General features: G+C 40.6%; 1 protein-coding gene across 2 annotated transcripts in view; it reads right to left on the reverse strand.

Moving 5' to 3' along the window:
- Positions 1 to 16818, reverse strand: part of DDX3X (DEAD-box helicase 3 X-linked) — a 19586-nt gene continuing 2768 nt past the window's right edge. For both annotated transcript variants that reach the window (XM_080575466.1, XM_080575465.1), the window contains exons 2-17: positions 15136 to 15193; positions 14011 to 14061; positions 9305 to 9428; positions 7977 to 8117; positions 7792 to 7891; positions 7114 to 7249; positions 6614 to 6699; positions 5895 to 5993; positions 5658 to 5818; positions 5328 to 5472; positions 5093 to 5237; positions 4596 to 4777; positions 4387 to 4504; positions 3624 to 3780; positions 2876 to 3003; positions 1 to 2523 (exon numbers count right to left, since the gene is read on the reverse strand). In XM_080575466.1, coding sequence (XP_080431592.1) covers positions 2441 to 2523; positions 2876 to 3003; positions 3624 to 3780; positions 4387 to 4504; positions 4596 to 4777; positions 5093 to 5237; positions 5328 to 5472; positions 5658 to 5818; positions 5895 to 5993; positions 6614 to 6699; positions 7114 to 7249; positions 7792 to 7891; positions 7977 to 8117; positions 9305 to 9428; positions 14011 to 14061; positions 15136 to 15193 — 1914 coding nt within the window. In that variant the 3' untranslated portion in view covers positions 1 to 2440. The remainder of the gene's footprint in view (positions 2524 to 2875; positions 3004 to 3623; positions 3781 to 4386; positions 4505 to 4595; positions 4778 to 5092; positions 5238 to 5327; positions 5473 to 5657; positions 5819 to 5894; positions 5994 to 6613; positions 6700 to 7113; positions 7250 to 7791; positions 7892 to 7976; positions 8118 to 9304; positions 9429 to 14010; positions 14062 to 15135; positions 15194 to 16818) is intronic.

Here is a 16818-nt window from a genome sequence, read left to right on the forward strand (position 1 = left end):
TGCAGTTCAACTTTTTTATTTTAATAAAATCAAGAATATGCACAGCACATGCAGTGCTAGCATCTAAACTAATACAATAAGCAATTCTAAACCTACAGTGACTTGAAATTCAATTTTCACATTCAGCAAGTTTAAATCCATTCTTGCATATTGTTTTGAATCCTTGTATCTGAACTGAAAATATTGCTGGCTGATAAAACTTGCTAAAATGCACAAGTCACTGATTATGCCAATACAACAAAGATAACCACATGTTTGAGGATTGCAATGTGCCAGACATTCACTGAAAAAAAAACACACAACTAAACAAAACTCACGCAACAAACATCTGAGAATCTGGACACTTCACATCAGTGTTTAGAAGTGTTTCATTAATATCTTAAGACAAGTGTATCAAAACCTTGGCATGTTTAATTTTAAGTTGCCAATTTTTGTTTTACTATCAGAAAGTTATGGCTACACTGCCAATGCCGGGTCTGCTTAATTTGACTTAAGAGTTTAATATGACTTAAACATTAAAAGCTCACACTACCCCGAAATATATAATTTCACGCATACGGTGACATTCAACATTCAAGTGCCAGTGTTTTTGTACTGTCTTTTGGTCAAGTTTCTTTAAACTTTCAAAGAATCACTTTTAGGCTTACAAAAATAAATATTTGTCAAAAATGTTCAATAAATATTACACAAAACTAGCAGCAAAAAGTATCTAGAAATCTGTCGTGTGCAAATAGTTTTCTTCCCAGCTATCATTCCCATGGTCCCAAATAAGTTTTAGAATCTATTTCCTTCTCCTTAAACAAGCTGCGTTCAATCTCCAAGAGACAAAATAAGATTGGAAGTTAAGGACACGCACACAAGACATATATAAAATTCTCTGAATGTGCAATAAAAGAAGTATTTTGTAAAAAGTTATGGGCAAAATGTACAAGGGCCTAAACCTAGACTTGAAATAGCACCATAACAAATGACCTCAATACTGTCAAGTGCACCTACTTAATAAAAGTTTTAGAACAAGGCACAATACACTTGAAAAAATCTATTGCACTTTAGGAGATTTTTGCCATTTTCCTATGCCACTGTAGATTAGAGTTGTTAACTGCTCTGGCCACCAAGTCAGCACAGAAATTCCAAGTGGCAGAGGCATTTTTCTGGTGGACAATACTTATCTTTGGCCAGATTTAGCATAAACAGACTATAAATACAATGGAAACCTATGCAACTAAAACTGACTAAAACTGCACTTTAATAGCAGAATTGAAACCTTGTGCAGTTTATGTACATTTCCAACCTCTGTGATCTCAGGTTTGTTTGTTACTCTTCTGGAGCCATTTTACAAAGTCTACAGTAAGCCAGTTTAACATCTCCACGCAGCTTGAACAGAGTAATGTGAATCTGCATTAAAATAAAGCCTGCTGCATAATTCTTCCTGTTCATACCCTCTTGACCAAAAAACATCAACACTAGCATGCGTTATTAGACCAAAAATTCAGTCAGGCCCTTAAGGAGGACCAATCACTGCCATGGTCAGCCATTCTACCATTTCAATTTCATATGGCAGGCATTTTAAAAAGTCTAAATAGATGAATTCTCCTAAAAACTATTTCAAGTTATCAGACCTTTAAACGTTCCCTGTAATATTCTGCCCACATTTGGCTAGCTCACATTAATGATCTGCCTAAATATTGAAAAAGGAATTGCTGTATTTACTTGCATTAACTTCAAAAACAGTGCTTTTAATGTATGCATGTATCCATACATCATCTCATCATGACTGGAATGGCTTTATTAAAGGCTATCAGGTTCTAAGTACCTATCCAGGATAGAGTGAGCAAATCAGAACTTTAACTTAGTACAGTTTTGCCACATTAGAAACTAATTGCATTGATATGCTTCAAGATGTTTTATTTTTCAAATCTGCAGATACCAAAAGCCCTAATGCAGGCTACCGCATAAGTTTTTCTTTGTAATATTATGGATGAATCAGTGATTCCTGTTTAAGTTGTATCACACCTGTGTGCCAAGGTTTGATTTTAGCCCAAGTTCAGTAATTTTTATTTTGTCAAAACAATTGATATCTTGAGCATTACTGAGCCAACAGGACATCAAAATAAAAGTTGTCTAAAGTTAAAGGCACAGTACATTAACAAACAAATGATCCTCAGTCACAAAATCATAAATGCAGTTTCTGGGTGGGGATGGGTGGGAGGGGAGTTAATCCTGACTACAGCAATAGAGTCTTCAAAACCACCTTCAAGATAGGGCTACTTGTTCCTTTGTTTCCATCTTGTGACCTTGAGCTCCCTTAAAAAAAATTTCAGTGGAGAATCACAGCTGGTAATGTACTGCGAGTTCTTGAAGCTACACAAGGTATAGTCTGGCTAAGTTACATGTGGTTTCCATATTAGCTTGTTTGGTAGGTTATCTGCTGCAAGCAGATTCAGTTGCCCCACCAGTCAACCCCCTGGGAGTTATAGTTGCCTCCATATCCATCACTGTTGTAGAAGCCTCCATAACCACCACCTACGAAAGGCAAGAGAAAGTGACGCTTAATTAACCTGCTGAGGACTTGAGCCTTCACACAAGAAAAAGCCCGGGGCACAAATTAGGTATCTATGACCTATAGAAGAAAGCCCACCCAAAAGCACTGTCAAATGCAAACCAAACCACAGGAAAGAGAGGTCCTATCAAACTAATCACATACAGGTTAAGTTGTGCTAACAGACCCAATAGATACTGAAGCTTTGCATAGAAAGCACCAAGTGACCTAGTATTTACTGCAATTTTTACTTTATTACCTCCAGAAGTTTTACTATCAAGATTTTACATCTGTTTTTATAGCTGCCAGCCGTGACTACCCTGTTCTTTTTCTTACCTCCAAATCCTCTGCTCCCACTTCCTCCACTGCGGCTGCTGGTTGATCGACTGCTGCTAAAGCTACTGCTACCAGAACCACTACTTGTTCGATAGTCTCTGGCACCAAATCCTCCGCTGAATCTACTGCTGTATAGAGGAAAAGAAAAAGACACTTGAGTAAAAGTTTGTCACGTTTTAAGCACTGCAGACATTGAGATCAAAGTACAAACATTTCTCCAATTCACATTAAAGCTGGCCAACCACTGCTGAGTTCAGTGCGCTTCTTAGCGAGCATCCCAACACTATCTGGGAAATGGCATTCTATATAGCTAAGGGAAATTTACTGTTCAAACAAGGTCACGTTGAACTTGACATGTTACACAACAAGAGTTACTTTCTCAGGTCCTCATGAGGTTTGATGCAAACTCCTCTGTTCCACAGAATTCCTGAGCCTATAATTAGGTCATCTATAGTTAGTTCAAGGATGCACTTATGACCATCTTCTAATAACGTAGACAAGAAAAACCATCCTAAAAGCATGCTTCTGAAGAAAACACAGCAAAAAATCCATGAGGTCAAATCACACTAGCTAAATTAAGGCAGATATTAAACTGTCACCTTCTGATGATGCACCTGACTTCTATTTATACAGCACTGGCTTGTCTTTCCTCAGATATTAACTGTATTTTTACACTGAAAACAAGTCACAGAACTGCCTCTCACAACAGGGGAAGAATACATTTAGCCAAATCAGTTCTGATCATTACCTCTTAGATCGCCCGCGGCTGCCACCACCTTTGTGATGCTGTTCATAAGCCATGTTTTCCAGCCAAGATGGTACTTCCTGCTTAGCCTCAACGAGAAGATCGAGTAAGTCCTTGGTGATGTTTATATTTCTCTCATTGAAGAACGAGGTGGCAAGACCTAAAGTAAATATTCAGTTTTAACCCCACACAAAGCAGATACACTACAGCACTTAATCCCATTCCATATCCCACTTGTGGCTGTGGCAAGTACGGTATGCTCATCATAGTCAAGCTTGAGAACACGAGAATTATCTGAAGAGAAAGCTGTTTAATACCATTACTCCACCCTAGACACTCGCACAAGCCCTTGCTACCTACTGATGGACACAGAAGATATCAAGCTTACATGTGGCATCAAAACTTTACTGAACAGCAGAGTCCCTAGCTGAAAGAACCGGTTACTTTCCACACCGTATGGACAATGATTGAAGTCCACCCACATAACGTAGAAGTGTTGCTTGATTTAACAGATACAATGACACCAAGATACTACTTACTGATGTCACCACTTCAAAAACATTACATTTCAGTAGCACCCAATAGCGAAACACCTCCAGACTTCCTATGAAGGAAAGCTGTACCCGGTACTGTACAGTTTACTAGCAATATTGCCTGGTCACAGAAGGCACACAGGCTTTTCCCAAGCACTCTGTAGTTTCAGTGTGCCACTTGGCCAGTAGTACTACACCTAGCAAGTTAGGTACGAAACCTTGTCCATACTTACCAAGATTTCCTACACGGCCTGTACGACCAATACGATGTACATATTCTTCAATGTCACTTGGCAAGTCAAAGTTTATGACATGCTTTACATTTGATATATCCAGTCCTCTTGCTGCTACCTAGTGGTTAAAGAGATTAAATCAAATTGATCAAAAATTCCAGAAGTGATGTAACATGCCTACTGGCTCAAGCTTCAGAGTTTTCACTTACAGCTGTGGCAACAAGAATTGGGCTCTTGCCCGAACGGAACTGGTGCAGTGCTTCCTCTCGGTCTCTTTGAGAGCGATCTCCATGTATACTTGTACAGGCATATCCTTCATGGTAGAGGAAGTCCTCAAGAGCATCTGCTCCCTTTTTAGTTTCCACAAACACCAGAGTCAAGGAATCCTTGCCTAACAATAAAACAACCACAGGTTAACAAAAGAAAGGCAGTACAAATACTTAGCTTCACTAACTAGAAAAAGGCAATTTCAGTTGTCTGCTCTCATTTGTTCTTTGTTCTAAACTGGTAATATGAGATCTTCCAGAGAGTTTGCATCTACTTAACTGCCACTCAGTCATCATACAATGAGTGCCTTGCACAAAACAAATGCAAAAAAAAGGTAATCTCTTCCTTCCCCTACTCGATGGAAGTTCTCATTACCTGCACTGTCAGATTTGCCTCATCTTAATATTCCAGTATTTGCTTATTTGGAACCAGTCTTTACCTGTGGCATTTAGCAGGTCAAGCAGAAATGATCGTTTGTCTGACTCTTCCACCCACACTACTTTCTGTGTGATATTCTCAGATGTAGAACCTACTCTGCCAACAGCCAGAAAGATATATTCATCAAGGAAGTCACGAGCAAGCATCTAAAGAAAGGGAAGGAAAAAGATATCAGTATTTTTTTTCCCCCTTACAGAGGTGAAATTAGTCTTAAGATATTTGAACTTGTGAAGTACCTGGATTTCCTTGGGGAAAGTCGCACTGAACATCATGGTATGACGCACCCCCTTCGGCGGCATAGTATCTTGTTCAACGATTCGACGAATTTGAGGTTCGAAACCCATGTCAAGCATTCTGTCAGCTTCATCAAGCACTAGGTATCTAAAAAATAAGAGGGTTTTTCAGGTGAGTTTTAAGCTGTAACCAAATACGGACATTGGACTACACGTCTCAACTAGGTATTTACAGTTTGAAAACTAGATATTAAGTGTTATCTTTTCCAGATCTCACTTGGAGAGTTTCCTGTTGGCAACTCATGAGGATATAGACAAAATCTCTTCACTTACTTGCAGAAATCCAGTCCAATCTTTCCCCTCTCCATCATATCAACCAGTCGTCCTGGAGTTGCCACAAGCAAGTGACATCCACGTTCTAAGTCACGTATCTGCTGACCGATGTCTGCACCACCATACACAACACAGGGACGAACTCTGGAACGGTATGCAAACTATAAAAACAAGTAAGTTAGCTCTAAGAAAAACTACATTTTACTCTATACTTTAATGATGAGCTCCTAGACATACCTTTCTGGCTTCCTCATAAATCTGCACAGCCAGTTCTCTAGTTGGGGCCAAGACCAGTGAGATTGGATATTGCTTACGGCGTCCATACCTTCCATTCTCCTGAAACAAACTGCAATTAGTACCCCAGCTACAAATGGAATTACAACACTGCTTTTGTAATAGCTATCTAAAGTTACTGAGCTTCTCTTAACAGGGAATTATGCATGGCTCAGAGTCAACTGTTTTAAAAGCACTGCCTCTCAAGACTCTGCCCTGCTGCAGGGCCCAAGATTAAACTGTTGGTTAATATGTTAACAGCAACACAGCTGCAAAAGCTTGTTCTCTACAACCTGCACTGTCATCCGTAACTTAGGTAAGAGAAATTCTAGCCACAGAATACCAAAAAGCCTACTTCTTCCTATCCTGAAGTCACTACAGCGTAGACATGTGATGCGTGACCAAACAGTTTTGTGCAGCAAGGAAGTGCTCCTAAAGCTTAAGCAACAAAGCATCTTGATGCACATAATTACGTAGGCAAAAATGTTTAGAACTCCTTAGGTAGGGAAAAAAGCAACAGGTTGCTCCACAGCCCGTACTTTGCAAAGGAGAACACTGGAAGTGAGAAACTTGCTTAATGTAACCAAAATGATTATAGCCCAGCTGCTGTGTTCAATAGCAGACAACAGCGTATGACAAAAATATATTGGTCTTAGCTTCTCCAGGATTACTAGAATACTTGCCTTCATAGCTCTCAAAGCATCACCAGGTCCATCTGCATAGATCTGGCTCAATATTGGTAGAAGAAACGCAGCCGTTTTCCCAGACCCTATTAGATACAATTTAGTATTATTAATGAGTTATTTTCAAAACTACTGCCATATACTGCACCTAATCCTGCATCATTAACATTCCCAGCAATATCTACATTAGATGTAGGGATACTGCCCGTGCTACTGGAGTGCACTATTCACCCAGAGGAAGTCATTTACAAGACTCATTCAGCATTGCAACACTCTGAAGTGAATGGGATTTAAGCTATTAACATCTCTCCAAGGATAAAATGTAAAACCAGTCAAGCCACATCTAATACATTAGCAAGACTAAGCTAATAGTTTCCAATACAACAGGTGCATTCTGAAGAAGTTTACTACCTTACAGACCAGATCTCTCACCAACAGCTCAAGGAATACAAAAGCTATTGAACCTATTGAGACTGAACAGTAAGAATTTACAAACTTACCTGTCTGAGCACAGGCCATCAAGTCTCTCTTTTCTTTAATAATAGGTATTGCATGTTTCTGGACTGGAGTAGGACGGGTGTAACGTGTAAGCTCAATGTTTCCCATAATAATTTCTCCCATGTCAACATCGCTGAACTGTAAGATATTTTCAAAGATTTAAGTACGGGATCCTTCCCTGAATGAAGATGTCATTCCATCCACAGCCTTTCATAAAGTAGCTTCTGTTTGTATTTCTTACTACAGAACTTAAGGTCACAAATACTCAGGAGTTAGTTACAAGACATAAGATATCTACTTAGTGCCATTATCATGTAAGTAATTCTTAAAAAGCCAGCCAAGCCTTGAGTACAGGCAACACAAGCCTACATGCTTAAGACACGACAGTGTCCATGCTTAGGCAATTGCTGCAACACCCGATCACCTCCAAGCACTTCTACTTCTTTACACACTTGCTGTTTAAAGGCACATCACACAGTTAAATGAACTAGAAGTGTTAACCAAACAAGCTTATACAACTTCTCCTTTGTCTTGTTCATTATACCTAATCTGAATTTCTGAAAGAGACCTTAGCTGTAGAGGGTCAAGACAAGGTTTCTCTTGCTTCCTGAACTTAAGGCAGCATGACATGTTTCATGTTCAGAACAGTGCAGATTAAATACATTAAACAAAGCACTTACACTTTCAATATGTGGAGGACAGTTGCTGCCTGTTGCTTCAACAGGAATGTCATCATACTTCTCAAAGTTAATGCCAGTATTGCTTCCTGAAAAGAGCTCCCTAAAAGCAGAAGAGATGGTGTTTTACTTATTAGATACATCAACCAGCCCCCCATCATGTGGATTTACACCATTCCAGTACTTACTGTTCCAGGCGTTCACTTGGGGGAAGAGGCTTTGACCAGTCATCTTCATCGGATTTGTCAGACCAGCGGCTATTTCCACCACGGTCAAATCTACCAAAGCCACTCCTGTCATAGTCGCTGCCTCTTCCACGCTCTTCATATCTACGTATAGCAAGAGTATTAGACCACTGTTCCTGGACACCAGGGTTTTTACGACATGCAAGGAAAGTCAGAGCTACTGTAATCTAGTGGAGTATGGTCTGTATATTAGATACATGACCATAGAACAATGTAAGTGATCAGGTCATCTGTACTCATACACTGACCTGTGAACTGAAATGAGGACTATGTATGGATATCAGACTAGATCATATCCATTCTGTGTTAGATAGGGAAGTTTTTTCCTGTTATAGTTTAACAGTTGGGTTTTAGCTTAACCCACTGAAACACGTATCAAAATAAACCAGGGCTTGATGGTTGTTTTTTTTTTTTTAAAGTGTAACTTTAAAGTAGTCATCATCTGCCTATAAAGCTGTAATTGAAGTTTCTCAGTCTTTTTTGCAGGGAGCCTCTTCTAAGATATTGTTTGGTACCACCCCCCTTCTCTGTGCCTCACATTACATTTGCCTCCCAAGTCCAGACAAAACCCTGAAGTGCTTGAATTTGTTCTTCAACTCCCCCACCACATACATGATCAAACTAAATCCCTCAATTACAAGTCACATTACCGATTTTATGAAGAGGGAGCTCACCTGTATTACTAGCTCAGAAAGAAGGTGAAAAACATCCTTACCTCAACTGTTTAGTTTTTGGTCTGGTAAATCATGTTTGAGAAAAGTCTGGATACTAGCATCAGCCTTACTAGTCGATAAAGGTCACTCTCACCACACTTGTGCATACAACGCATGATGTGTGTAAGACTGATCAAATAAGGCAGAGAACCTGCAAGAGTCTCACCCAGTTTTATTAACTACACTTTTCAACATGGAAAAAAATATTGAAATAAAAATCAGTTCTGATGTATCCTGTGCTCCCAACATCTCAAATTGTTTCCTGATAGTATCCACCCATGTAGCCCTTTTTGGTGAAATGGGAAGTCAGCAAGTCATTACAGCTGCAGTTAAGTGGCTGGTGGTAAGCTATAGGGCACATCTTCCGACACATGCAAGCTCACCCTCCTTGAATTCCTGTAGCTTTAAACATGGTTCTCGCACTCTCTCCCCCCCCAGGTTCCTTGTACCTTATCCTAGAACCACACTTAAAACTCTGCTTTTTCCAGCAAGATCACAGGTGTGCTACTAGAACAGAGACAGACTTGGAATGCACAGCCCGTACAAATGGGCACTTGCCTTCCTCCTCTTGATCCATTTCCACGGTCAAAGAAGCTTGATTTTGCTCCACGATCAGACCGTACGCCAAAGCTGCTGTATGCATCCTTGTCTCTGCTAGAACTCCAGCCACCACTATCAAAACCTAGTGGGGAAAAACATATTTTAGCCATACATTACACAGTCCAGGCTTTTACAAGAACTAAGTCCACCCAGTAAGTCTTCACTGGACTTTTTATCTATATGATTAAAAAAGGAAGACATACAAGTAGAAGACTTAGACAGACACTAAACATTACTCATTGCCAATACTGATTTAGCCAAATCGCTAATATCGCTGGGGGATTGATTCTGAATTGTGTAAAGCCTCACACACTTTCTTGTTCTAATTATTCCATGTTTCTATTTACATTAAATAGGTACAAACTGAACCCATTACATTCATGGCTGCATTCTGATAGCAATAATTGAAATAACACAGAACCAGGACCTCAAGTGTATCAGAAGAAAAACTAAGACTCTTCCAAGCATTCAGAACCCTAGCTCTACATTTTTTTCTGCAACTTCAATACAAATGAAGAGATTAATGGAACTGTAGAACATTGAGAAGTGTTTTGGCACTAGACTAAGGACCTTGACTTACAAAATTTGATCCACAGTTCAACCCTCACAAATTTAAAAGTAAGACCTAAAGTCTCAACTGTGGGATGCAGAGAGAATAAGTGAAGTTTAATGTAGTTATCACTCTTATCAGTGAGCATGCTTTTTCACAAGCTCTGCAAAACAAAGCCAACAAAGATTTTTGTGCCAGACAAAACAAAAGCGAGGAACATAAAATGATTCCAAAGAGAGTTTACCCTTAAGGACTAGAAAAACTTCTTATTTAGAGACAGAAGGTAAGGAATAAAATAATAATTCATTAATGCAAGCTTTAGCATGAGTTACTTCCAAAACATACTAAAAATCTGGGAGTGTATCTTCTAGCTGAGCAAGCTTAACAGTACTGGTACTGACAGAGCAATCTTAAGAAAGATCTAGATGTTTTTTGTTAGTGCCTGGATCCAGAAAATTGGGCTGACTCCGCACTACACTATACAAAGACCTTCCAAGCCTGAAGTTTCAGAAAGGAGTCCATTTTATACTCCCAACAGCATACCAAGTAGGTTTATTTATTTACCTTCCTAGTTTTCTGAATCTGCAGCAGTGTAAGCTGGTAACTCACCGTAGTTTTCCTTAAGCTCGCACAGCAATGTCTAGACCCAAGTTGTGAACACACACATATACCATTCTTAACAGTTAGGGACACGTATTCCACTTCCAGATTGTTGTGCATAGTTTGATTTTTATCAAAGATGTGCACAGATTCCATTCAGTACTTATTCCTCCCCAAGGAGGTAATTTTGGAGTTCAGTAAGTTAATGAACTCCTAATCAATTTTTGTAGTTCTTGCACCTATGAGAAGTGGTAGTTGCCACGCTATTCAATCAGCATTTTAGGTCACATTTATAATGCTCTAACGCCAATCACTGTCAGCTTACTTGAAAAGCTGCCACACGCAGAAGCAATAGATTGTTTTAATAAAGGAAAAATAACTCTTAACATTTACTCCTCGATCAGGTCAGACTAAATATCCAAGAGCAGCTTCCAGAAGTGCAATGAGAAAGCAGTGAGACAAGGCACTGTAGTATTACCAAGTGAAGCTTAGGGAAGTAAAAACACTTCAGAGCAGGCAGCCTTGCATACTGAGCTCCGTATACTGTAGCTTGGACTACTTAATGGCTATTTTGCTTTTCAGCAGTTTAAATGAATGTTTTTAATGCATTCTTATTTCCTGCAGTTGTGTTGTCCTGCTCCCAGGTACAAAACTGACATTATTAGTATTATGATAGAGGCAGATATCTACGTGTATGGAAAAAGCTTAAGCTTACCTAACAGATCATGAAAGCACTGTAAGGTTTTTTAAACAGAAATATTCAGGATGTTTTAAGTATTCTAGACCCTTTAGCCTGCTTCCTCAGCCAACACTTATGTGATCATGAGGATACTCAACTTTTCAGGTAGAACAAACAGCTGTTTTTAAATAACTAAGTCCACTGCCTTAAGTAATTTCTTACTTAGCCACAAGTCCATTGTGCAACTTTAATAGTGTCTCTGCATTACTAAGCCATCATCAGCTACAGAGGAAATTGAGAACCCCAAGCTAGAAACTACACACTAGTTGTTTCCAGAATATGTCTAAGGAAACAACAGACAGGAGAAACTATTTATTTTCAAGTCTCCTTTACCATTTGAATGCAGCCATACTTAACTAACACCTTCATGGAAGTCAAGGAGGACCTAGTTTGTGAGACAATCCTGCTGGATTACTGAAATACAATTCTGTCATGTAGTTTCATTTTTAGATCCATAAATTTTATCAGGTGACTAGGCTTGTAACACCACTTCAAGAGCTCCATTACAGAACCACTACTATCCAAAGTCTATTTTGCTGGTTGCTTTCCAACACATACACCTTGAACAATCTGTTCTCAAGGGTTTCAAGGTACAGCCAATATACAGAACAGCCAGCAAAAAGGTACTGACTATTTAGTTGTAAACAACGTATACAACTGTTACATACTTTACATCATCCTAGAAAATAGCTCCGTTTCACATCACCGTGCTGAAACACATTTTGCTGCAAGGTGAATCCTTGAATCCAGGGTGCATCCCTGAACTGGATGGCTTTCTCCACATAGCGATCATGAACTTTTATCACAGGGAGTCAGGAGGAATCCAGTGATAAAGTTTTCAAAAAAGGTTTCAAGGAAGTTCAAACACCAAGCGTGCCAACCAACAGAAGCTGACAGCCTACAACCAACTAAATTTGGCACATGGCCTGTTCAAATAAATTACGTAACTTGTTTTCCTTTTTGCATGGTGATATTTAAGCACCTAACATCAGTTATTAAAAGAAATGTCGTGAATGAAGAATCCGGAGTGACATCGTGAATAGATCCTAGTATTATCTCCAAGTTGATCAAGTACAAAAGGCAACATTCACCCCTCTTGTTTCAAAGGAACACCTCAAACGCCTACCTAACTTCCACTTTAAAGGTAAACCACGCCACCCACTGAACAGAATTCAAGTATCAAGTGAGGCAAGATGGCCTCCAGTACAAAAGCATGTTTTCTGGAGGGCAGCCTCTAATATGGAGATTTAAACCATCTCTCAGACTTTTCAGCTGGAAGCTGTCCAACACATCAAGTCCCCAGAAAAAAACACAAGGACACACATTTAACGTTTTTTCTATTCTGTGCAAAGCTAAATTTGAGTGACATTCCTATATATACAGGGCATGAAACTCAATGTAAGGTTAAAATACCATTGTATCCAATGTGGCCAGAAGTTGGCTTGTAACTTGTACCAAACTCCAATTTTTAATTCTTACTTCCTGCACTGCTTTAAGAAACCAGCATGTTCCTTCTGGGTTTATCTGGGAGATTTCCTGTTAGGCTTTTCACTTTTGATGTTAAAATTACCGGGAACTTCAGGAGCACAAAGCTGCCAAACAGTTCTTGCACTTTCCCCAGTAGATTCAGCTCTCAGGTTGCTTGGCATCATTTGGTGCTTTAGGCCACGTCTTTGTTAAATATAAAGAAAACAGCTCAGAAGCATGTGAAGACAAGAGACTGAGCTGTTTCTTCAAGTGGCATAAAACTGGAGTGGAACATTTGTTTTAGTCATTAAGTAGCTCCAGAAGAAAAACGAAACATTAGGTGTACGTAGGAGGAGAGTATTGAAATACATGCTAATGAAAATAAGAGTCCTCCTGCACTATCTGAAACAGAATCCTTCAAGTCCAGAGCACTGCTTTAGAAGCACGAGATAAAAGTCATGCCATACTATGAAGCTTTAATTCCTTACCACTCTGCTACAGCTTTAAGCTTTAGTTTCTCCATGCTAGCAGTTCAGTAATTGTTAGATGAACTGTTTCCCTTTTATCTACACAATGCATTGTCATCATGTCTAGTAACTATTTCTGAAAGGCTGCAGATGTTGCAGTAAAATTCATCATTTACTTCACTGAAGCATTCCACAGAACATTTTTTAAATCTTTTGTTCTAGAGAAAGTGCACGTTATATATAGGTTGTTTTTCTCAGTACAACCCCTCTGTGCAAGTGTACAACCATGCGTCTGTGTTTCAGGCTACAGCATCAAGTCTTGCCTTCTGCAATTACTCTTTTAGATTGTCTAGCTTCTGATAGCTTGTATGGAGAAGGCAACACCTGTAACTGTTCTGGTTGAGGTGCTCCCCAGTTGAGAGCAAGTCTGCATAAAACATCCATTTATGAAGTGAAACTATGCTAGTTCCTACACTTTCCACACTGCAGTCACTCTCAGAAAGACGGATACTCCCAAAATCTGTTCAAACTGATACACAAGATCAAATAGTTAGACAAATTAAGGAGACTTCATCATGCTTTACTCAGTTAATTGAGTAGTGAGATATGGAAGACACTTTGCCAATCAGATACTGAATTCAAGCTTAAAATGTAACCTGGAAAAGAAACCAACAACAGCGTGCTAAAAACAGATGAGTTTGCAATGTTTTGTGCAGAACAGTTAAGCAGTCTGCATAGTCACTTTTAACAGTAGTGTCCAAGCCTTTAACAGCCTGCTCACAGCAGTTCAGAAGTAGGCAAAGAACCAGTTACATGTGTTGCCACCATTTCTGATACATACCCTGTTTTGAAGCTTCCCTGTTCCGTAAGTGAGGAGGAATGTATCTGCCTTCTAGAGGACAAAAGAAAGACAGCATTACAAAATTGTGGCACTGGCACCTTACAGACATCAGCCTCTGCAACAACAATGCCTTTTGCATAGAACAGTTAAGTCTGCCCCACAAATTTTAAGGCCTTTAACAGCATCTTCGAACAAGAATCCATTAACACTTAACACATCTCACAGAGGACCGGAGCAGTGAACACAAAGTTCTTGCATTCATTTGCTTAGCTGCCCTCTAAAAAAAGACCTTCGTGTGTGCTATTTCTTTGACCAAGTCACACACGCCTTTTATGGATGTTACAGTATCTGTGATGAAAGCCTGTCTTCCTGGAACTGATTAAGACTTAATCTGGTGTCAGGTTATTTGAGCAGCTTAAGATTTTCACTATGTCATTCCAATACTGGCACTCATGGTATTACTACCAGTATTTTTCCCTCCCCTTGAATGTAATCATCCCAATCAGTTCAGCTTAGATCTAACCAGAAGCCACATGTAATTGCCTCTGAATAGCATTCTTCAGTTACAATCCAGAAGCATCTGTCTGCTAAGCAGCACACAAAGCAGAATGTACCAGGCACAAGCTGAACGGGAGTTCCTGGAAGATCCCCTCTTCTAACATACCTCAGCCTGGCATGTCAGAACACAGTTGCTACTCAGTGAATTGAGATTAATACAGTTAGATAGTAGGACTACTACAGTTAGCTATTAAAATGTTCCCTTCAAACATTCTCACTTCAGCTGGATGTTATGAGAAGAGAGGTCATCACATTACTACTACAAACACTGGCCTCGGTTGTTTGACCAGAGGCCACAGAAAACCTGGGAAACCAGATTCTCTCAAGTTGGCACAATAATTAAGTAAAAGCACTACCAGAACATTCAATTTACACAATCACTGCAAATTAAGCGTGCCTACCTCAAGTACGTAATTTTAAAGCAGGCGCGTATCTAGCAATTGCCTTATATTTTCCTGTAAGTCTGTGAATGATGGCTTCAAAAGTTACTTTCGCAGCTACAAAAGCCTGACTTGTTTTTAGAAACTGCCTAGGTGATTGCAAATTTGAGAACTTGTATGTACTTACTGCTTGTAGAGCTTCCTTCGCTCTGGGAGTCTGAGGAATTCAAGTCTAGACCAGAAAACTGGAAAGAATAAGATAGCTAAGTAAGTATCAACATGTTGCATCATGCATTTATACTCAGATAAAAAAAAGCTCTGCTGATCAAGGGTAAGCAGAACTCTGACAAGTTATTGCTGCAGAGAAATTGCTTTATGTCTACTGCATCTCCTGTAAAGACAAAGAACCAAGACTGTAGTCTTTTGATACCACATTAGCAGTAAAACCAAAGGCTACACCTTCAGGTGTCTTCATAGCAAGGCCAGAAGACTCCTGTATCTGCCAAATCAAGTACTGCTGACTTACGCTTAATGCACTGTATTTAGGCTAAGCACCAACCTAAAATGGTCTTTCATCCCATTAAAATGCATCCTGAGATCAATTAAACAATTTTTTGAAACACACAGACTGCAGCTCAGGTGCTCCACTTAATTGGTATTACTTCATTGGCAGAGACTCAACCATCTTTTTTAGACTGCATTAACACCTAGAGATCAGCACCTTCATTTTAGAGGCAGCTACTGTTCCCAAAACATCAGATGACCTCTTCCCACAAACACCCCGGCAAATACCATTTTTGGTTTGCCTTTCTTAAGTTTTGCGTGCAACCTTCAGTTTACTGAAAGGTATTTCAAGTCATGCCCTGGTATGTAACCCAAATGTTTTCAGTCAGGCACAATACAGGCTCATTTAAGCAGAAGGCTGTAGGCGACTCGCAAAACTTGGGTATGGATTTAGTGCAGTTGTTTACCAACACGGCAGGATGAGAAACCGACTTGGATAAAAACAAAAACATGTTTATATGCAACTAAATTTTATGCAAGGCCAATTGCAAGGAGCATCTCCTAACATGACCTGAATGAATCCAAACCGAAGATCCCAATGCACAATTCCTTCAAGATGTCTGAAAAATCGCGATAGGGAGGGGACTTGCATCACCCTCTTTAAAGATAGGAGTTAAAACCCAACCTGTTCGGTTCACCTGAGCATCAAAAAAGAGGTTTAAAAAAAAAAAAACGCGTTTGGACAGTAAACAGAAGCAGACGTTAGGCACCGTGGACAAGCGTCTCTCCCCGGGCGGAGAACAGAAATGCCGCCCGGGTCTCCCCCCCCCCCCGGCCTACAGCGGCCGCCAGGCGCTCCTCTCGGAGATGGCGCCGCGGCTCAGCCCGGCGCGGCCGCCATCTCAGTGCGGCGGTGCAGCCGGCACTGCGGGCTGGGATTTGGGCGCAGCAGGGAGCAGCCGCAGCCGCCCAGCTAATCCTGCGGCCGGCACCCGTCACGTGCCGCCGGGGGAGGGGGGCGATACACACGGGGGGGGGGGGGGGGGTAGGGGGGCCACACGGCACCGGCTCCCTGACCTACTTCACCCAAGGCTGCGGGGCAGCGGCTGCACGAAGCCTGCGGGCCGCCGCTTCCCCACAAATTAAAAAAATAAAAAATAAGATTAGATAACAGCCCCCCCCCGCAGTGGGGCTCTTAGCTCCGCCCCGCGGGGGGGTGGGGGGGGAGTGAAGGGGGATAAAAAAAAAGGGGGGACGAAGGAACAACACCACCGAGGGGCCGGGAGCTGCTCCGAGCCCAGCTGCGTCACCGAGTCCCGCCGGCCCGGCCGGGGGGAAGGGGGGGGGAATCGGATCGGGCACGGCG

This window comes from Anser brachyrhynchus (genome assembly GCF_964034855.1).
Source record: "Anser brachyrhynchus genome assembly, chromosome: 1".
Classification (NCBI taxonomy): domain Eukaryota; kingdom Metazoa; phylum Chordata; class Aves; order Anseriformes; family Anatidae; genus Anser; species Anser brachyrhynchus.